The sequence below is a fragment of the Oncorhynchus mykiss genome, chromosome 22 (genome assembly GCF_013265735.2).
Source record: "Oncorhynchus mykiss isolate Arlee chromosome 22, USDA_OmykA_1.1, whole genome shotgun sequence".
NCBI classification, from domain to species: domain Eukaryota; kingdom Metazoa; phylum Chordata; class Actinopteri; order Salmoniformes; family Salmonidae; genus Oncorhynchus; species Oncorhynchus mykiss.
The window spans coordinates 37,397,092-37,420,213 of record NC_048586.1 but is presented as its reverse complement, the minus strand read 5'-3'; the positions used below and the strand labels follow the sequence as shown (position 1 = coordinate 37,420,213).

The 23,122-nt window shown below is 42.9% G+C and overlaps 1 protein-coding gene across 1 annotated transcript; it reads left to right on the top strand.

The window, feature by feature from the left end:
- Nucleotides 1-8,703: 8,703 nt before the first annotated feature.
- Nucleotides 8,704-21,144, top strand: LOC110501817 (tumor necrosis factor-inducible gene 6 protein). The gene is made up of 6 exons (XM_021579657.2): nt 8,704-9,068; nt 14,070-14,207; nt 15,419-15,580; nt 20,046-20,274; nt 20,520-20,560; nt 20,741-21,144. The coding sequence occupies exons 1-6, from the start codon at nt 8,969-8,971 to the stop codon at nt 20,866-20,868; spliced, it is 798 nt and encodes a 265-aa protein (XP_021435332.1). The 5' UTR covers nt 8,704-8,968; the 3' UTR covers nt 20,869-21,144.
- The last annotated feature ends 1,978 nt before the right edge of the window (nt 21,145-23,122 follow it).

The window sequence follows — 23,122 nt, the reverse complement described above, 5'->3', positions numbered from 1 at the left end:
CCCTACATCCTGAGCACTGACCAATGAATACCACCCTACATCCTGAGGGAGAGCACTGGCCAACAACTACCACCCTACATCCTGAGGGAGAGCACTGACCAACAACTACCACCCTACATCCTGAGCACTGGCCAACAACTACCACCCTACATCCTGAGGGAGAGCACTGACCAATGACTACCACCCTACATCCTGAGGGAGAGCACTGACCAATGAATACCACCCTACATCCCGAGGGAGAGCACTGGCCAACAACTACCACCCTACATCCTGAGGGAGAGCACTGGCCAACAACTACCACCCTACATCCTGAGGGAGAGCACTGACCAACGACTACCACCCTACATCCTGAGCACTGACCAACGACTACCACCCTACATCCTGAGCACTGGCCAACAACTACCACCCTACATCCTGAGGGAGAGCACTGACCAACGACTACCACCCTACATCCTGAGCACTGGCCAACAACTACCACCCTACATCCTGAGGGAGAGCACTGACCAATGAATACCACCCTACATCCTGAGGGAGAGCACTGACCAATGAATACCACCCTACATCCTGAGGGAGAGCACTGGCCAACAACTACCACCCTACATCCTGAGGGAGAGCACTGACCAATGAATACCACCCTACATCCTGAGGGAGAGCACTGACCAACAACTACCACCCTACATCCTGAGGGAGAGCACTGGCCAACGACTACCACCCTACATCCTGAGGGAGAGCACTGACCAATGAATACCACCCTACATCCTGAGCACTGACCAATGACTACCACCCTACATCCTGAGGGAGAGCACTGGCCAACGACTACCACCCTACATCCTGAGGGAGAGCACTGGCCAACAACTACCACCCTACATCCTGAGCACTGACCAATGACTACCACCCTACATCCTGAGGGAGAGCACTGGCCAACAACTACCACCCTACATCCTGAGGGAGAGCACTGACCAATGAATACCACCCTACATCCTGAGGGAGAGCACTGGCCAACGACTACCACCCTACATCCTGAGGGAGAGCACTGGCCAACAACTACCACCCTACATCCTGAGGGAGAGCACTGACCAACGACTATCACCCTACATCCTGAGGGAGAGCACTGGCCAACAACTACCACCCTACATCCTGAGGGAGAGCACTGACCAACGACTACCACCCTACATCCCGAGGGAGAGCACTGGCCAACGACTACCACCCTACATCCTGAGGGAGAGCACTGGCCAACGACTACCACCCTACATCCTGAGGGAGAGCACTGACCAACGACTACCACCCTACATCCTGAGGGAGAGCACTGGCCAACAACTACCACCCTACATCCCGAGGGAGAGCACTGACCAATGAATACCACCCTACATCCTGAGCACTGACCAACGACTACCACCCTACATCCTGAGGGAGAGCACTGACCAACATCTACCACCCTACATCCTGATGGAGAGCACTGACCAACAACTACCACCCTACATCCTGATGGAGAGCACTGACCAACAACTACCACCCTACATCCCGAGGGAGAGCACTGACCAATGAATACCACCCTACATCCTGAGCACTGACCAACGACTACCACCCTACATCCTGAGGGAGAGCACTGACCAACATCTACCACCCTACATCCTGAGCACTGACCAACGACTACCACCCTATATCCTGAGGGAGAGCACTGACCAACAACTACCACCCTACATCCTGAGCACTGACCAACGACTACCACCCTACATCCTGAGGGAGAGCACTGGCCAACAACTACCACACTACATCCTGAGCACTGACCAATTAATACCACCCTACATCCTGAGGGAGAGCACTGACCAATGAATACCACCCTACATCCTGAGCACTGACCAACGACTACCACCCTACATCCTGAGCACTGACCAATGAATACCACCCTACATCCTGAGCACTGACCAACGACTACCACCCTACATCCTGAGCACTGACCAATGAATACCACCCTACATCCTGAGCACTGACCAATGAATACCACCCTACATCCTGAGCACTGACCAACGACTACCACCCTACATCCTGAGGGAGAGCACTGACCAACAACTACCACCCTACATCCTGAGCACTGACCAACGACTATCACCCTATATCCTGAGCACTGACCAATGAATACCACCCTACATCCTGAGCACTGACCAACGACTACCACCCTACATCCTGAGCACTGACCAATGAATACCACCCTACATCCTGAGCACTGACCAACGACTACCACCCTACATCCTGAGCACTGACCAATGAATACCACCCTACATCCTGAGCACTGACCAATGAATACCACCCTACATCCTGAGCACTGACCAACGACTACCACCCTACATCCTGAGGGAGAGCACTGACCAACAACTACCACCCTACATCCTGAGCACTGACCAATGACTACCACCCTACATCCTGAGGGAGAGCACTGACCAATGAATACCACCTTACATCCTGAGCACTGACCAACGACTATCACCCTATATCCTGAGGGAGAGCACTGACCAATGACTACCACCCTACTTTCTGAGCACTGACCAACGACTCACAGCGTCAGCAGGTCTGCTATCTGTCTGCTATTTTGAATACTGTTTCTAGCTGTACTTATAGCCCCGGACCTCGACCACGCAGTACAACGAGAGCTTATGCGTTTGGTTGGGGCCAGGAAAACTGTACTCCCACTTCCAAGAAGAAATTCAATAACTGACAATCACTAACATGACTGGAATTAGAGGAATGTTAAATGAGCTTCTCAAAGCGAGACACTATCATTTGATTCCTCGGAGGGAAATTCCACATAACAAGTCACTCATCACTCAATGGTCTGTCTGTCCTAATGTTACTCTACCCAATCCCATCTCCTCGAAAAAGAGGAAAGCACACACGCAAAGTCAACACTCACATTTCAACAGGCTTTTTTTTAGATGATCCTTATCCAAGGAGGTGGGCAGAGCCAAGTACGCGCTAGCGAGATCCTATTGGCGCGTTCTAGTATACATCTGCATATTTTCGTTAGGGAACGCCTACTCTGTGAAGTGCTCGTGTGCAATAACTCAATTTGCCTTGGCACTCCTTCTAAACAACGCCATTTAAAAAACAAAAAACTTTGCAAAGGGTGAAGTCTACAAAACTTAGTCGGTTCTGTTCATAACAGATTTTAGTTTTGGGAACAGAAAACTGTTTTGAGATCAAATGTTTAATTAAAGAAACAATTTGCAGAATGTCCGCCAAAATCCATCTTGTTCAATCTTCTCCCACTGCCCCCCAGTGGGCATCTTCTCACTACCATGAGAGTGGAAATGCCAACCGGATGTTTCCCATGCATACAGCCAGTGAGATATCTGTCTCATTGTTCTATCTGTGGTTTAATGTTGACGTTTCAGAAGCACAAAGGCCTTTCTCTAGACCAGTCACATTGAACAATGCTGTGTCACTAAAGTGCATGTGTGTGTGTCAGTGTGTATGTGTGCGTGTGTGTGTGTTAGTGCGTGTGTGTGTGTGTTAGTTTGCGTGTGTGTGTTAGCGTGTCTGTGTCTTAGTGTGGATGTTAGTGTGTGTGAGTGCGTGTCTTTGTGTGTGTCTGGGTGTTATTGTGTGTGTGTGTGTATCTGTGCCCCCATCATAACCAGGCCCTTGGCCCCACAATTGGCATCCACACGCTTCCATGCATATCCCCCTGCACTCCCATGCCCGCACCCATCGTGTCAACTGTGTTATAGTGTTCAACAGAGCATGTTACAAATCTCTTTCACAAAAGCCCTGTGAGCCATAACAAGCCCATTAGTTTACCAGAACGTCATGCTTCTGTGACTGAATTGTCCCTCTGTTTTCGAATGCTTGTATTGTCTACCTGCATCAATCCAGCTGTGAAAGGTTCATCACACGAATTACATCTACCTTTGTAAATGTTGACGCACACGCATACACACACACACACAAACAGGTCCAGTTAAACTAACACAGAGACAGGTCAAAGATTATGAGTTAGGTCGATCGAACAGATAATATAGAGAGAATAGATGGAGAACTATCCATGCAAAAAGCCATGTTGTTGCTCTCTCCTTTTATTAGGCAGCATGATATCTGTTATCATTTGGCTCCACAAGCTGGACATTATGAGACATGACATCTCTGGAGTAACAATGGCCGATGACGTTAACCACACTCATATACAGTATCAAATAAAATCGAATTGTATTGGTCAGGTACACATGGTTAGCAGATGTTAATACGAGTGTAGCAAAATGCTTGTGCTTCTAGTTTCGACAGTGCAGTAATATCTACAAGTAATCTAACAATTCCACAACAACTAACTAATACACACAAATCTAAGTAAAGGGATGGAATAAGTACATATATGTACACATAAATATATGGATGAGCGATGACCGGGCGCCATTGGCAAGATGCAATAGATGGTATAAAATACAGTATATACATATGAGATGAGTAATGCAAGATATGTCATTATTAAAATGACTCGTGATCCATTTATTTAAGTGGCCAATGATTCCGAGTCTATGTAGGCAGCAGCCTCTCTGTGTCAGTGATGGCTATTTAACAGAGGCAGGTAGCCTAGTGGTTAGAGCTTTGGGCCAGTAACCGAAAGGTTGCTAGAACAAATCCCTGAGCTGACAAGGTAAAAATCTGTTGTTTTTCCCTCTCTGTGTCCCAATACATTGTCTTTTATCACCATCTGCTGGATGGAGAGAGTATCAAGCAGTACCTTTTTTTTATTTAACTAGGCAAGTCAGTTAAAGAACAAATTCTTATTTACAATGACGGCCAAACATGGACCATGCTGGGCCAATTGTGCACCGCCCTATGGGTCTCTCAATCACAGCCGGATGTGATACAGTCTGGATTCGAAGCAGGGACTGTAGTGACGCCTCTTGCACTGAGATGCAGTGCCTTAGACCACTGCACCACTCGGGAGTCCTTCATACACTTCATACTTTAAATGTACATCATGTACAGATCTGTCACTGACAGGGTGTTACAGACGGACAAAATAAACCTCTGACAAGTTTGAGGGGAACCCCATGTGCACCCATTGCCCCGTGTTACAGTTTAGGAAATACATTTACATCATATGACCAAGGATCTTAAAAAATAAGTAAAGTGATACATGTGTTGAAGTTGCTATTGACTTTATGTTGACCTCCTCTCTAGGAGAGACACACTATGGCAGTTAGGCTACTATCAGCATGATCTCAGCAGGGATGGAAAACCCAGAGGGACCCGCCTTGGGATAGAGAAAAAAACACTACGTTTGACACAATGTCCCCATGCCATGTTGTCTTCGTAGCTAGGTTCAAGTAATATTTGTTTTCATTCGAATACTTAAAGTTTTTCATGTGTTTTGTATCATATTGTACAACAGCTGATGAAACTAACACTGTAAAACTGTGAACAAATTTGATAAGTGTTATTTTCCTGATAGATGCTGGTTGAAAACATAATCTACACAGGACTTTCTAAACAGCAGGTTTGCATTACTATTACAGTAAGGTACAGTTGAAGTCGGAAGTTTACATACACTTAGGTTGGAGTCATTAAAACTCATTTTTCAACCACTCCACAACATGTATTGTTAAGAAATTATAGTTTAGGCAAGTTTGTTAGGACATCTACTTTGTGCATGACACAAGTAATTTTTTCAACAATGGTTTACAGAGATTATTTCACTCATAATTCACTGTATCACAATTCCCCACCCACCTGGCACTTGTGGTAGATTTTGTTTAAAGAAAATAAATACTATTTGAACCCAGGTCTGGTGGGTGGAGGGAGGGAAAGAGAGAGAGAGAGAGAGAGAACGAACTGCCACCTCCAGTTTGGCACACAGAGATGGCAGGATGTCATCACAGTTAAAACAGCCTGGAAACAAAGACTCCCTTATCCCTCTCTCCTCTACACCCAACCTCCTGTGTTTCATGTTGTAGTGCGTTTAATGGGCTGTAGTTCACAATGACCACACAGGCCCATGCAGTGGGACTCTGGACAGTGTAAAGAACACACGCCTAGAATGTAGGCAGATCTTATTGTTGGACAGTATAACTGTCGCGTACACACAATCCCAGAACATGTGGGAGGATATAATTATGATAGTGTTATAACATCTGTTTATCGCAGATGACTCAGGGAAACTTTCAATGTAATAACACATTAGCTCTGAGGTTAATACATACTGGCACTGGTCCTTTCAATTCGAAAACACACAAACTATAGACATTTAGTATAGTAGGTATACAATTTTAAACATTAAAGACGTCAACAGGGCATACAACTTTATTGTCAAAGCTGCAAACAATGATGGTTAATTGTTCTGTACGTCACATACACTACATGACCAAAAGTATGTGGACACCTGCTTGTCGAACATCTCATTCCAAAATCATGGGCATTAATATGGAGTTGGTCCCCCATTTCCTATTATAACAGCCTCTACTCTTCTGGGAAAGCTATCTACTAGATTTTGGAATGGGGACTTGCTGCCGGGACTTGCTTCCATTCAGCCACAAGAGCATTGGTGAGGTCGGGTACTGATGTTGGGCCTTTAGGCCTAGCTCACAATCGGCGTTCCAATTCATCCCAAAGGTGTTGAGGTCAGGGCTCTGTGCAGGCCAGTCAAGTTCTTCCGCACCGATCTCGACAAACCATTTCTGTATGGACCTTGCTTTGTGTACGGGGCATTGCTATGCTGAAACAGGAAACGGCCTTCCCCAAACCTTTGCCACAAAGTCGGCAGCACAGCATTGTCTAGAATGTCATTGTATGCTGTAGCGTTGATTTTTCTTCACTGGAACTTAGGGGCCTAGCCCGAACCATAAAAAACAGCCCCAGACCATTATTCCTCCTCTACCAAACTTTACAGTTGGCCCTATGCATTGGGGCAGGTGGCGTTCTCCTGGCATCCGCCCAACCCAGATTAGTCCGTCGGACTGCCAGATGGTGAAACGTGATTCATCACTCCAGAGAACGCGTTTCCATTGCTCCAGAGGCCAATGGTGGCGAGCATTACCCCACTCCAGCCAACGCTTGGCATTGCGCATGGTGATCATAGGCTTGTGTGCAGCTGCTCGGCCATGGAAACCCATTTCATGAAGCTCCCGACAAACAGTTATTGTGCTGACATTGCACACAGCCATGCAATCTCCATATACAAACATTTGTAGTAGAATGGCCTGCCTTACTGAAGAGCTCAGTGACTTTCAATGTGGCACCGTCTTAGATGCCATCTTTCCAAAGAGTCAGTTAGTCAAATTTCTTCCCTGCTGGAGATGCCCCGGTCAACTGTAAGTTCTGTTATTGGAAATATTATAATATCTACAGTACCAGTAAAAACTTTGGGCCTAACTATTAATTCAAGGTTTTTTCTTTATTTTACTAATTTCTACATTGTAGAATCATAGTGAAATACATCAAAACTATGAAGTAACACATATGGAAACATGTAGTAACCAAAAAAGTGCTAAACAAATCAATATATATATATTTTGTATTTGAGATTCTTCAAAGTAGCCACCCTTTGCCTTGATGACAGCTTTGCACACTCTTGGCATTCTCTCAACCAGCTTCATGAGGTGGTCACCTGGAATGCATTTCAATTAACAGGTGTGCCTTCTTAATAGTTAATTTGTGGAATTTCTTTCCTTCTTAATGCGTTTGAGCCAAACAGTTGTGTTGTGACAAGGTACAGTAGGGGTGGTATGTACAGAAGATAGCCCTATTTGGTTAAAGATCAAGTCCATATTAGGGCAAGAACAGCTCAAATAAGCAAAGAGAAAAGGGATTCCATTACTTTTATCACATTTTAAAGTATGACAGGTGCAGACAGCGTTGAAGAAAACAAAAGTTTATTCCTTGAACAGGGGCAGGCAAACGGCAGGTAAAGGCAGGCAGGGGTCAATAATCCAGAAAGGGTGTAAGGTACAGGACAGCATGCGGGCTCAGAGTCAGGTTAGGCAGAGGTGGGTAATCCAGAGTAGTGGGGCAAAGGTACAGGACGACAGGCAGGCTCAGGGTCGAGGCAGGCGGAATGATCAGAACCGGGATATTAGACAACAGGAGCAGGAAAACAGGCAGGAGCAGGGAAACAAAACGCTGGTAGGTTCTACAAACAAAACAAACTGGCAACAGACAAACAGAGAACACAGGTATAAATACACAAGGGATAATGGAGAAGATGGGCGACACCTGGAGGATGGTGGAGAGAATCACGAAGACAGGTGAAGCAGATCAGGGCATTACAACTTTAAGACATGAAGGTCAGTCAATCTGGAACATTTCAAGAATTTCAAGAAATTTCAAGAAAGTAGCAGTTGCAGAAACCATCAAGCACTATGATGAAACTGGCTCTCATGAGGATCACCACGGGAAAGGGATTTACCTCTGCTGCTTTATTGTTCTTTTATTGAGTTACTTTTTTTTAAATGACTTTAGTTTATTTAGTAAATATTTTCTTAATTATATTTCTTGAACTGCATTGTTGGTTAATGGCTAATAAGTAAGCATTGCATGGTAAGGTCTACTACACCTGTTGTATTCAATGCATGTGACAAATATAATTTGAATTGATTTGAGATATGCCCAAAGAGCAACATATCTGCTGAGTATGTAGGCCATGGAATAATGGACATTTTCAGCTTTCATGAATTGTGTACAGTTCCTTGGGACATTGGGCCGTGTATTATCATGCTGAAACAGGAGGTGATGTTGCAACACAGCTGGGTTAAAATTTGAGAGGTGCACGCGATTCAATTTGGCTTCTTTATGCCTCCAGAGGTTCCGCAATTGCGTCACACCATCTACACGGCGCCTTTGACCACATTTCGGATCAAGCATAAATTGGCTCTAACATTTTAAATGCCAGTTGTCAGATGAGCAGCGAGCACAGCGCGAACGGTAGCAGCTGGCCATCATACCGCAACGCACAGCTCTGATCTGTACAAGGAGGAGGATGCGAGTCTTCGCTGTCATCTGGGCCATTGGGTTCTTCTTGAAGGAAGCGCAAGCCTGGGGCTTCAGAAATGGAATATTTCATAACTCCATATGGCTGGGTAAATCGCGCTTTCTTTGTTACTTTGGGAGCCTTAAATCATTAGGTTGCTTTTCAACAAGGGATTCATTTCGGAAGTAACCTTTATGCATGCCAACAATTGCAAACATTGGCATTCTGTAGGACGTTCTCCTGAAAGTTTTCTGTGTTTGTATTTTAGAAGATGGTTGTGGAATGTTCAGTTGTAATATTTAGCACCACTATACCACATTGGATCTTTCTAAAAGTTGGGTCGCTTGGACAAAGACATAAGAGGCGCTTTGATGTGTCCAAAACTGAATTTTAAAAAAAAATCCTTATTTAGGCTAATTATCGTTCCCATATGTCAGAAAAGTCTTATTTTATGTTCACTTTTCTAACAGGTCTTTATCTTCAACATACTCTCACAATCCTGCACAACATAGGCTATTGACAATGTTGTAAACATTTAGCATTTTCCCTGATAACACTTTGCCTACATAATCTTTACAGTTATGTAACGTTATTAAATGGCACGTAGCACTGTGATGTGTGTTCAGGTAAGGGGTAGAGTTGGACACTGGCATATGTATGACTGAACACTGTATGAGGTTGACTTGCCAACACACTACTTCATTTTGTCTGAGGGACAAGAAACACACATGAACAAGAAAGCTGTGCAAACTTCAGAACATTATTTCAGTGTTCGGTTTAGGGCATAGCATTGCAGTGGAGGGAAATGTACCAAAATGTCATACTTGAGTAAAAGTATGTATCTGGAAAATGACTCAAGTAAAAGTCAACCAGAAAAATTCTACTTGAGTAAAAGTCTAAAAGTATTTGGTTTTAAATATACTTAAGTTTCAAAAATCTATCTAATTGCAAAAATATACTTAAGTATCAAAAGTAAAAGTATGAATCATTTCAAATTACTTATAATAAGAAAATCAGATGGCACAATGTTTTTTTTTATTTTTTTAAATTGTATTTTCAGATAGCCAGGGGCACACTACAACACTCAGACATAATTTACAGATAGCTAGTGGCACACTACAACACTCAGACATAATTTACAGATAGCTAGTGGCACACGACAACACTCAGACATAATTTACAGATAGCTAGAGGCACACTACAACACTCATACATAATTTACAAACAAAGCATTTGTGTTTAGTGAGTCCTCCATATCAGTGGCAGTGGGGATGACCAGGGATGTTCTATTGATAAGTGAGTGAATTGGACCACTTTCTTGTCCTGCTAAGCATTGCAAATGTAACGAGTACTTTTGGGTGTCAGGGAAAGTGTTTGGAGTAAAAAGTACATTATTTTCTTTAGGAATGTAGTGAAGTAAAAGTAGTCAAAAATATAAATAGTAAAGTACAGATACCTAAAACAACTACTTAATTAAGTAGTACTTTAAAGTATTTTTACTGAAGTACTTTACACCACTGTAGCAATGAAAGAACAAGGACAGAGTGTTATATCAGTTTGAAGACATTTCTTGTGTAACACAGAGACTGCTATAACATCTGCCCTTGAAACACTCAGTTTATAGACCAGTGTGTTTATTTTCTAATAATGTTATAGTGCCCCAACCCATTTTAATGGAATATGTCGTAAAGGCTTCTTCAGATAAGAGTTAATGAGCTCGACTTGCCCACCAGACCTACACCCATCTGGAACACACAAACTTACCTGCATGTTTAGAGTAATATGTCATGTAACCCAAACCTTCTATATCATTTGGTTCTGCCAGTAGTGAGATACACCACACTCTGGGCTTATAATGAGAACGAGGCACCACCTCACAAGGCACCTTGGAGGGTTGGTTTGACTAGTAGGTGAAAACATAAGTTCGTAGCTAATTTGGAGTGCTCTCCAAGTCCTACAAGGTCATGCATGCGTGATATCAAAACAGCCTCAAAGGAGGACTCCCCATAGGGAATGGCCACTTCCAACAGGGAGATTACAAACACTAAGCTTCTGTCCTAAGGGTTTCTATCCAGCCACAACATGTTAGAGTTGAAAGATTTTGGCCTATCCACCGTGTGTGTTTCATGTTTCTTTCCTTCCGCTTTGGACTTCTTAGTCTGAAGCCACTTTGCTTGCTCTAGCTCCCTGAGAAAGATGCCTCCAATCTTGTAAAACAGAATCTTTTCTGCTTGTTTCCTGTTGCCTGGATACGTATTGTTGTAGTTCTGTCTCACTGTAGTGCTTTGATGGTGATGGCAGTGTTGACTGACAAGAAAAACACCTTCACCCATTTCGAATCAGGCCACCGCCGCTCACGAGGACTGTGAACTCTCGTTCTCAGTGGCCATTTAAGTGTGTTAACCCTCACATGGCTGCCGGCCCAGACGGCATCCCAAGCCGTGTCCACAGAGCATGTGCAGACCAGCTGGCTGGAGTGTTTACAGCAGTGGAGGCTCCTCAGGGGAGGGGAAATAAAAAATAGTGAAACATTAACATTAGTTATCCTTTTTAGATATACTAAATGTATTCACATGTAGTCATCTACAGTAGCCTCAATAGCACTCTGTAGGGTAGCACCATGGTGAAGCTGGAGGACAGCTAGTTTCTGTCTTCCTCTGGGTACATTGACTTCAATACAAAACCTAGGAGGCTCATGGTTCTCACCCCCTTCCATAGACTTACACAGTAATTATGACAACTTCTGGAGGACGTCGTCCAACCGATCAGAGCTCTTGCATCATGAACTGACATGTTGTCCATCCAATCAAAGGATCAGATAATTAATCTAGTACTGAAAGAATAAGCTTCAGCTAGCTAGCAATGCCATGCATAAAATGTGGTGAGTAGTTGACTTGAGAGAGAACAACAATAGTTGAACAGTTTTGAACAAATTAATTTATTTAAAAAAGGAGAAGCAAGAGAGAGAGAGGGAGAGAGATATCTATGATTTTCTGTATTGTTTTTTTCACTTTCACTTAGCTAGTGAATGCAGCTAGCTAGTTTGGCCGAATCAAACACCCAGCTCAAACAGATATGGTTATGACTGTCCAACACTGGAACTCTTCCAAGTCAAGATAAGCTTTTGCTTCATTAATTAACACCCGCCGGTGTAACTGCCAAACTGCTTGCTGACCTTACACTGTACTGCATGATTTAAGTGGGTTTACTATCAAATCAAATTGTATTGGTCACATACACATATTTATCAGATATTATTGGGGGTGTAGCATTAGTTCTAGTATCTATGTTGACTATGACATTAGCTAGTTAATATGGCTACAACAATGTAGGCTGTGTGTAGCGGTTAGTGATTATGATATGAGTGTTCTGTTGAAAAAGATGCAGGCAACAGTGTGCGACCTGTGCACCTACATTGTAAACTTATAGGCTAGGTTGTAGCAACCTCATGATGGTTATAGGGAACATTTGAGTATCATGTAGTAGCCTAAATCTATCAATGTTACGTTGAGCTGGCTGAATGGAATATGAATGACAGTCATCCAATAAAATGACTACCTCCCCGTAGTACTCACTTCTGTCATCATGAAGTGCTTTGAGAGGCTAGTTACGGAACATATTCCCTACACCTTACCCGACACCCATATCAGCCCTACAGATCACCATTGCACTGCACACTTCCCTATCGTGTCTGGACAAGAGGAATACCTATGTAAGGATGCTGTTCATCAACTAGAGCTCAGTCTTCAACTCCATAGTGTCCTCCAAGCTCATCGCTAAGCTTGGGGCCCTGTGTCTGAACCCTGCCCTGTGCAACTGGGTCCTGGACTTCCTGACAGGCCAACCCAGGTGGTGAAGGTAGGCAATAACACCTCCGCTACGCTGATCCTCAACACGTGGACCCTCAAGGGTGGGTGCTCAGTCCCCTGCTATACTCCCTGTTCACCCATGACTGCGTAGTCACACACGTCTCCAACTCAATCATCAAGTTTGCAGATGATACAACAATAGTAGGCCTGATTACTAACAACGACGAGACAGCCTACAGGGAGGAGGTAACGATTCTGGAGGAGTGGTGCCAGGAAAATAACCTCTCCCTTAACGTCATCAAAATGAAGGAGCTGATCGTGGACTCCAGAAGACAGCAGAGAGAGCACGCTCCCATCCACATTGACGGGGAGTAGAGAGGGTGAAAATCTTCAAGTTCCTCGGGTGAACATCACTTACAACATGAAATGGTCCACCCACACAGACAGTGTGGTGAAGAAGGCGCAAGGAGGCTGAAGACATTCCGCTTGTTCCCTAAGACCCCCACAAACCTCTACAGATGCACCATTGAGAGCATCCTGTCAGGCTGTATCACCGCCTGGTATGGCAATTGCACCATCCGCAACCGCAGGGCTCTCCAGAGGGTGGTGCGGTCAGCCCAATGCATCAACAGGGGCACACTGCTTGCCCTCCATGACATCTACAGCACCCAGTGTCACAGGAAGGTCAAGAATATCATCAAGGACCTCAGCCACCCGAGCCACGGCCTGTTCACCCCGCGACCGTCTACAAGGCGGAGACGGTACAGGTGCATCAAAGCTGGGACCGAGAGACTGGAAAAACAGCTTCTATCTCCAGACCATCAGACTGTTAAGTAGTCACCACTAGCCATCCTCTGCCCAGTACCCTGCCCTGAACCTTAGTCACTGTTACTAGCCATCTACCACCTGGTGCTCTACCCTGCAACTAGAGACTACTGCCCTATGTACATAGTCATTGAACATTGGTCATTTTAATGCTGTTTTACCCACTTCATATGTATATACTGTATTCTAGTCGAGGCTCATTCTATATATTATTACTGCTGTACACACATTTTCTATTCATATACTGTCTAAACATATACAGTTTATTTAAATTCCAGACTCTGACATTGCTCGTTCTGATATTTCTTAGTTCCTTAATTGTTTTATTTTCATTTGTGTGTGTTGTTTTGTATTGTTAGGTATTACTGCACTCTTGGAGCCAACATAAGCATTTCGATGCACCTGCGATAACATCCGCAAACTATGTGTCCACGACCAATAAAATTTGATTTGAGTTGTTGTTTTTTCCTGGACAGAACAAGCCGCCGGAGTCTACCACAGGGAATCGCGTAAAGGGAGATACCAGCTGACTTATAAGGAAGCCAAGGCCGTGTGCAAATACGAAGGAGGGACACTGGCCACTTACGATCAACTGGAGGCTGCTCGTCAGATAGGTTTGCAATGCAATAACTCCCCTATCCCCCATCCCCTCCAAACTGGAGGTGGTGGTGCTCTCTCTCTCTCTCTCTGTCTCTCTCTCTTTCTCTCTGAATTTACAAGACAAGGAGTCTGGAGGAACATAACTCACAAGCAGCACAATGTTGCCAATTAGATTATATCAATGTCAATGACTTTCAACCTAAGCACTGGCAGTTCATGAGTGGCCCCTGAGCCCTGAGTTTACAAAATGCCATTACCACTGTTGATTAACGACGCCTCACAGTTTGCCTAAGAACACATGTAACCAGTTTATATTAGCCAAACATGTGGTCACTAGTATCACTGGTCAAGCAATGGCAGGAAGAGCTGTGTTTATCTTGTCTTTCTCCCATGAAATCGATCAAAGACATCTTGCAACTACAGCTCCTGCAACCCGTTGCTCTGTGGGACTGCAGCCGGTCCCAATTCGCTCCCTATCCCTTCCCCTTGGGCCTAACCCTTTGATGTTTGCTGATCTGAAGGGTAAATAAGAAGTGTAAGGGCGTGGCCCTTCCACCATATTCCCAGCACTTTACAGCTCTACAAACATTGAAGGGTTAGGACCAAGGGGTGGGGAGGGAATTGGTGATCAGAGGCCTCTCAAGTATTGTAAGAACGATAACACCTGCCTAGCTGGGTAACGATGCTGTTCCCATGGCTGGCAGACGGATTGAAGCCCGATCAGGCCCTGGAACTCAGGATCTGGCATTTGGAAACCACTACTCGTCTGTCTGTGGTTAGAGCTGAGCTGCCCTATGGCCAATCAACCTAGGAGCCTTAAGTTTATTTCTCTTGCCTTTCCTCACTGACTGTGGTCTGCTGATTGACTGGAGGCTTTTAAGATACATTGGAGTTCATTATGCTTTACCCCAACCATCTACCAACCATCCCCTTCCACATCCCCTACATCAATGGTCTGCTTGTAATTGCAGATGCAAAAACACATTTTTGACAGGGACAATAGCATTTCCAAAGACTTGGTTTTGTTTTAAGGATATGACCAAGCCAAATGGCTGGTGATAATCCAATATTCCCTTGAGATCTTCTGTTAGTGTTTTATCTGTGGTACTAAGACGGGGATGGATGCTAGCTCTATAAACCAAGCTCTATTATGGTTTTATCAGTGACACTCTTTTGTAAATCTTTCAGATTGGTTACCAGGCTAATTTTTGCCTCTCTGTCTTAGGTTTACACGTGTGTGCGGCTGGATGGTATGACAAAGGACGTGTGGGATACCCTATCGTCAAAGCCGGTGCCAACTGTGGTTTCGGCAGGGTTGGCATCGTCAACTATGGGTACAGGTTGAACAAGAGTGAGAGATGGGACGTCTACTGCTACAACCCCAACTGTGAGTAGTAAAAACATGACAAATGGGAGCATTGTAGTTACTCCACAATACTAACCTAAATGACAACCTGTACAGAATACAAAATATGCAAGACATGCATTCTAAAGTAAAACTAAAATTCTAAAGTAAATACAAAGCATTATGTTTGAGGCATATCCAACACAACACATCACTGAGTACCACTCTTCATATTTACAAGCATGGTGGTGGCTGCATCATGTTACGGGTATGCTTGTCTTTGGTAAGGACTAGGGAGTTTTTGGGGGGATAAAAATAAATGGAATTTGCAAAGGCAAAATCATAGAGGAAACTTTTAGATTTGTGTATTGTTGTGAATTGTTAGATACTACTTCACTGTTGGAGCTAGGAACACAAGCATTTCAGTACACCCGCAATAATATCTGCTGAATATGTGTATGTGACCAATCAAATTTGATTTGATTTGAAAACCTGAATCAGTCTGCTTTCCAACAGACACTGGGAGACAAATTCACCTTTGAGCAGGACAATAACCTTAAACACAAGCCCAAATATACACTGGAATTGTTTACCAAGACCACATTGAATGTTCCTGAGTGCCTAGTTGCGGTTTTGACTTAAATCAGCTTGAAAATATATGGCAAGACTTGTAAATGGCTGTCTAGTAATGATCAACAACCAACTTGTCAGAGCTTGAAGGATTTCAAAAAGTATAACGTGCAAATATATAATCCAGGTGTGCAAAGCTCTTAGAGACTTACCCAGAAAGTCTCACAGCTGTAATGGCTCTTATAGACTTACCCAGAAAGTCTCACAGCTGTAATGGCTCTTATAGACTTACCCAGAAAGACTCACAGCTGTAATGGCTCTTATAGACATACCCAGAAAGATTCACAGCTGTAACCACTGCCAAAGGTGATTCAAGGTGTTTTGGCACAGGGGTGTGAATTATAAAACATTTTTTTACCTTTATTTAACTAGGCAAGTCAGTTAAGAACAAATTCTTATTTTCAATGACGGCCTAGGAACTGTGGGTTAACTGCCTGTTCAGGGGCAGAACGACAGATTTGTACCTTGTCAGCTCGGGGATTTGAACTTGCAACCTTTCGGTTACAACACTCTAACCACTAGGCTACCCTGCCGCCCCATATTAAGTAAATTAGATATTTCTGTGTTTTATTTTCAATACACTTGCAAAAATGTTTAAAAAAATGTTTTCACTTTGTCATTATGGGGTATTGTGTGTAGACGGGTCATTAAAAAAATGTAATCCATTTTGAATTTAGGCTGTAACACAACAAAATGTGGAATAAGTCAAGGGGTATGACAACTTTCTGTATCTTCCTAACACCCCTGCACATGACTCTGTATTGGTATCCCGTGTACTGTATATAGCCAAGTTATCGTTAGGCATTGTGTATTTATTCCTTGTGTTATTTTTCTATTATTATTATAAAAATAAAATAAATCTCTGAATTGTTGGGAAGGGCCAATAAGTAAGCATTTTATTTTTGTCTACACCTGGTGTTTACAAAGCATGGGACAAATAAAAATGTGATTTGATTTGCAGGTTTTTGAATAACTTCCTTAATGTTCAATTCATGTTTTAACAATACTTTTAATAACACTACTTGCAGATAGGACACATGGACTTGAATTTCCTTAGGCATTAATCATGCAAACACATTCCTTTTTTTAGTGAGATTCAAACATATCATTTTCTGTTTTTATTCATGGGAGTAGTTCACTGCGCCACCAGGATGGAGCTAGCGTGCCATGTTTTTTACACATACAAAGCTGTTCATTTTAGTCTATTCAAACAGACCGTATTTCAAAGGAAACAAGCGTTCATTAAGATCAGGTGTGGCCATTTAGTGGGCGTGGCCAACACCTGAGAGAGTTTTGTTGACGCTGAGAACGGAATGTATATGTTTTTAAACACAATTCTTAAAACTTTCTCTGAACATTAATAAAGTAGAATGTTTTCTTAAAATTCTCAGAACAATTTGAGAACATGACTTTAAATAGAACCATGAGGAATCCTGTAGGAAACATTATGCTGAAGTACTGAAATTCCCACAGAAGAACATTGTTTCTTAACATTCTCTGAATTATTTGAGAACATTCCCAATGTCAAACCAGTTGGAAACATTCCTGGAACATTACCAAAAAGGTAACCATGTTTGAAATTATAGGAAATATTCTGTTAAAGTAATGAAATACCAAGATAATAATGTTATTTTGTCAAGATCCTTAAATGTGCAGAGAATTTTCCAAAGCCAATCAACTATCCTGTACCATTCCCAGAAAGTTGTGGGAAGGCTCTCACCAAGATCTAAGAAACATTTGGTTCTCAGAACGTTATGTGTTAGCTGGGACTGGACTGTTTAATGGTGTGTCAGTCTTATAGAATGGTGAGGCCGAGGCAAATAATTATACAAGTCTGTGGGTAAAGCAAAGAAACATTTCAAGATGCAAAGCCTATTCGGGACAAACTGAAACCCAAATGGCTCGAACATCTCTAGATTGTATGTAAACCTAGTACATTATAGATTGAAGTGGCAAAGCAACACTTTGAGGTCAAAGCCAGCAAGGAACACTTAATATCCAATGACTGTTATTTGTCTCTATGATATAAAAATGCTAAACTTTCAGTAATGTGGTAAAAATCCAGTCTTTAAAATATCCAATGGTGGCACAGCCTCCCCCCTCTTGCAGGGGGACCTCATGCTCTGACTTTTCAGGGGGCCCTGTGAAACTGCGTTATGCCACTGACGGAAATCAAATACATTAAGTCAAAGCAACACGTTGAGGTGTAAATCCAAAGAGGAATACACTGAACTCTTAATGGTCTGACTTTAGATAATACCAAAATCAAATCTGTGGTAAGAACCAAGTCTTTAAACTCTAACTCCTTTTGTGATACGTACTCAGTATTTATTCAGTCATTATAACTATTAGGGACGTATTTACAACACTTTTTACAACATTTAATTAATCATGACAAAACAGCTGTATTGGGGCCTGTTTTTATTGTGGAGAATGATACATGATAGTTTGCACCACGTGACGACTGTACTCAACATGGAAGAGGTTGCCTCATTGGATGAGATAGCTGCCTGGAGTGATACTGCCTGTGGCCCTGGTCAAAAAGTAGTACACTACAAAGGGAATAGGGTGTCATTTGAGAAACCGACACAAATTTTCTCCCTAATTCCCTGTGATGTTGAGGATGTATGGTTCACATTTGATAAATTACGGTTGAATTGCATAAAAACAACACTTAATTACAGAAATTTTCCCTCTACAAATCTTGGGGATCTAGGGGAGCTTTTGATTTAATTTTCACCCAACTGCACACGTGGAAGGAATTGTGTTCATTCCGAAGACCAAGTCTCTTTTCTAATTATTATTATTTTTTGTATTTTACCTCCCCTTTTCTCCCCAACTTTGAAATCTAATTGCGATCCAATTACGATCTTGTCTCATTGCTGCAACCCCCCAACGGGCTTGGTAGAGGTGAAGGTCGAGTCATGCGTCCTATGAAACATGGCCCTTTAAACCGCGCTCCTTAACCCGGAAGCCATCTGCACCAATGTGTCGGAGGAAAGACTGTTGAACTGACGACTGAATTGCTAGAGTGTGATGAGCCAAGTAAAGCCCCCCCGGCCAAACCCTCCCCTAACCCGGACGACATGGGCCAAACCCTCCCCTAACCCAGACGACATGGGCCAAACCCTCCCCTACCCGGACGACATGGGCCAAACCCTCCCCTAACCCGGACGACATGGGCCAAACCCTCCCCTAACCCAGACGACATGGGCCAAACCCTCCCCTAGCCCAGACCACATGGGCCAAACCCTCCCCTAACCCGGACGACATGGGCCAAACCCTCCCCTAACCCGGACGACATGGGCCAAACCCTCCCCTAACCCGGACGACGCTGGGCCAAACCCTCCCCTAACCCGGACGACGCTGGGCCAAATAATACGCCGCCCTACTGGACTCTCGGTCACGCACAGTTATGACACAAGCCTGGGATGGAACCGCATCTGTAGTGACGCCTCAAACACGGCAATGCAGTGCCTTAGACTGCTGTGCCACTCAGGAGGCCCCTAACTTTATTTCTAACTTCATTCAGTGGTCACATCAGAGAGAACAACATAAGCAAAACATAATTCCCATATTTTAATTTATCATAATGCATTTACTTATGATGACAGCAAATGTAATACACTGATGTAGTAATACATAATGATAGTTCTCGCTGAAATGTTTTGCTTATATGATATCATTACCCTAGAGTCTAAAGCAACAGCTAGTGTGCAGAATATTCTCTTTACTTTTATCTATGGACATTACCCATCACAAATTCTTATTTAATCCGCTAAAGTATTAATCTATCTCATCTAATATATAAAGTTAACTTTTATCTCTTCAGTATATTTCCTCATCCTATCTCCTCCTCCTTTCTCCTGGTCCACAGCAAAGGAGTGTGGAGGTACTCTGACAGATCAGCAAAGGATCATCCAGTCACCCGGTTACCCAGAGGAGTACCAGGATGAGCAGATCTGCTACTGGCACATCCGTGTGCGCTACGGACAGAGGATACGCCTGCACTTCCTGGAATTTGATGTGGAGGAGGACACGGCCTGTCTATCAGACTTTTTAGAGATCTATGACAGTTATGACGACATCTCTGGCTTCGCCGGGAGGTGAGGATCTAGGTTTTGATTGAATGTGCCTTTACATTTAGTTTTAGTTTGTTGAGTTCACGTTGTAATGGTTTATCTGGATTGTTAGTCGTATCCAAGATGGTAGAAAGTTGCATTGTACTAAATGTATTGGTACTCACATAGACTCGTAAGACTCATGTCTTTTCCCACAACATACTGTCATAACATAGGCTACTGTCTGACCATGTTGATCAACTATCAAGGAAATACATTTATTATTTCAGGTACTGTGGAGATTATTTACCAGATGACCTCATAAGCACAGGTATGCACAAACACATTCCTATTTTATTACCATATTAAATGCTATTATTATAGATCAAAAAGCTACAGTAAATGTCTGGCATTGATAACCCTTTTTTAATCATCAATTGTTTATTGATTTCCAATTATAAGTGTTTTCATTGATAAGCCTGTCACCTTTCTCTGTTTCTCTCTCCCACAGGGAATGTGATGACACTAAAGTTCCTGTCCGATGCCTCTGTAGTCGCAGGAGGCTTCCAGATGGAGTACATTGCTGTGAACTCTTCTCTCCTCCACTTCCAGAATGACACCAGCTGTTGCTTCACCTGACCAATGTTTACTTATTTTTTCAGCATGATCAGCTTTTATACAGGTAACAAACTGAGATTAGGAGAACTCCCTTTAAGAGTGTGCTCCTAATCTCAGCTCGTTACCTGTATAAAAGGCACCTGGGAGCCAGAAATCTTTCCGATTGAGAAGGGGTCAAATACTTATTTCTCTCATTAAAATTCAAATTAATTTATAACATTTTTGACATTCGTTTTTTCTGGATTTTTTGTTGTTATTCTGTCTCTCACTGTTCAAATAAACCTACCATTAAAATTATAGATGGATCATTTCTTTGTCAGTGGGCAAATGTACAAAATCAGCAGGGGATAAAATACTTTACTCTCTCACTGTAGGCTGTCTTGTCGGTGATCAGGTCTACCACTGTTTTGTCATCAGAAAACTTAATGGTGGTGTTGGAGTCGTGCCTGGCTGTGCAGTCATGTGTGAACAGGGAGTACAGGAGGGGACTGAGCACACACGCTGGAGGGGCCCCCGTGGATCAGCATGGTGAATGTGTTGTTACCTACCCTTACCGCCTGGGAGCGGCCCGTCAGGAAGTCCAGGATCCAGTTGCAGAGGTAGTTGTTTAGTCCTAGGGTCATTAGCTTCGTGATGAGCTTTGAGGGCACGATGGTGTTAAACGCTGAGCTGTAGTTAACGAATAGCATTCTCTTTTGTCCATGTGTGAAAGGACCATGTGCAGTGCAATAAATATTGCATCATCTGTGGATCTGTTGGGGCAGTATGCAAATTGAGTGGATCTAATGTTTCTGGGATAATGGTGTTGATGTGAGCCATGACCAGCTTTTCAAAGCACTTCATGGCTACAGATGTGAGTGCTACGTGTTGGTAGTCATTTCGGCAGGTTCCCTTGGGCACAGGGACTATGGTGGTCTGCTTGAAACATGTTGGTATTACAATAGAAAACAGGCTACCTAAATATGGTTCTCAATCAGGGACAACGATTGACAGCTGCCTCTGATTGAGAACCATACCAGGCCAAACACAGAAATAGCAAATCATAGAAAAACTAACATAGACAACCCACCCAACTCACGCCTTGACCATACTAAAACAAAGCCATAACAAAAGAACTAAGGTCAGAACGTGACATATTTGGCATTGTGTTGTGAGACAAAACTGCACATTTTAGAGTGGAATTGTATTGTCGCCAGCACAAGGTGCACCTGTGTAACAATCATGCTGTTTAATCAGTTTATTGATATGCCACACCTCCTTGGCAATGGAGAAATGCTCACTTACAGGAATGTAAACAAATTAGTGTACAACATTTGAGAGAAATAAGCTTTTTGTGCATATGCAACATTTCTGGGATCTTTTATTTCAGCTCATGAAACATCGGACCAACACTTTACATGCAGCATTTATATTTTTGTTCTATATAGCTAGTCTCCCGGTCTCAGCATAAGGGTTGGCAAATGCTAATAAGCTAGCGTTAGCGCTCAGCATCCTTAAGCTTTGGGTATCGGTCAGAGTTGTTTAACAGTATATTTGGTGAATGGGAAAGCTAAGGATGTTGATATAAGTCATGTTATTAGGAAAAGTGTTTATTTCCAGCGAGTGTATTTGATGCGTTTCTGTAGGTAGCGTTTAATGAATTATAGAGGTATTATAACCTATTCAATTGTATAGGTAAAAATGGTTGGCTCATGTCTGTTATTTCCATATCGTCTATATAACAATTTATAACAATTAAAAAAACTGTCCATTATTAAATTGGTGAAATTATTTATTTGAGCTTTTATTTGTACTACTCTTGTTGCATTGTCAACCTGCAAGGAAGCATTTCATTGCACTGTGCACTCCATTGATATATTGTGTATATGACAAATAAACAAACTTGAGCTTAGAAGGGAAGGTGGAGGCAGCTAGAAAGAGAGGGGAAATAATGGCCAGCTTTGTGGTTATATTGTAGGTGAACAAAACATTGAAAATGCATAGGCCCTTAAATTCTGTCTCCTCAAATGTTATCTAATCTAAAAATCTCACAATAGCTGGTAGAACTGACGAAATTAAATTAATCATAGAGGTCTTATAACCTATTCCATTCTACAAGTCATTTTTTGAGGCTCATGTCTCTTTATATTCATATAGCCTAGAGGCTATGAAGCTTCTTATCTGTCGTGTTTGGAGTTGTGTTGCACTGTTGCGCAGACACTTGCGTTTTTCTTGACAGTTGAGATGCCCTGGTCATGTTGGTATACAGTAACTTTAAAGAGCAACTAAAACCAAC

Coding starts and splice junctions, on each gene's coding strand:
- LOC110501817 (XM_021579657.2), top strand. CDS start 8,969: ATGCGAGTCTTCGCTGTCATCTGGGCCATTGGGTTCTTCTTGAAGGAA. Junction 14,208..15,418: donor GGAGGCTGCTCGTCAGATAG/GTTTGCAATGCA, acceptor TCTCTGTCTTAG/GTTTACACGTGTGTGCGGCT. Junction 15,581..20,045: donor CTACTGCTACAACCCCAACT/GTGAGTAGTAAA, acceptor CCTGGTCCACAG/CAAAGGAGTGTGGAGGTACT.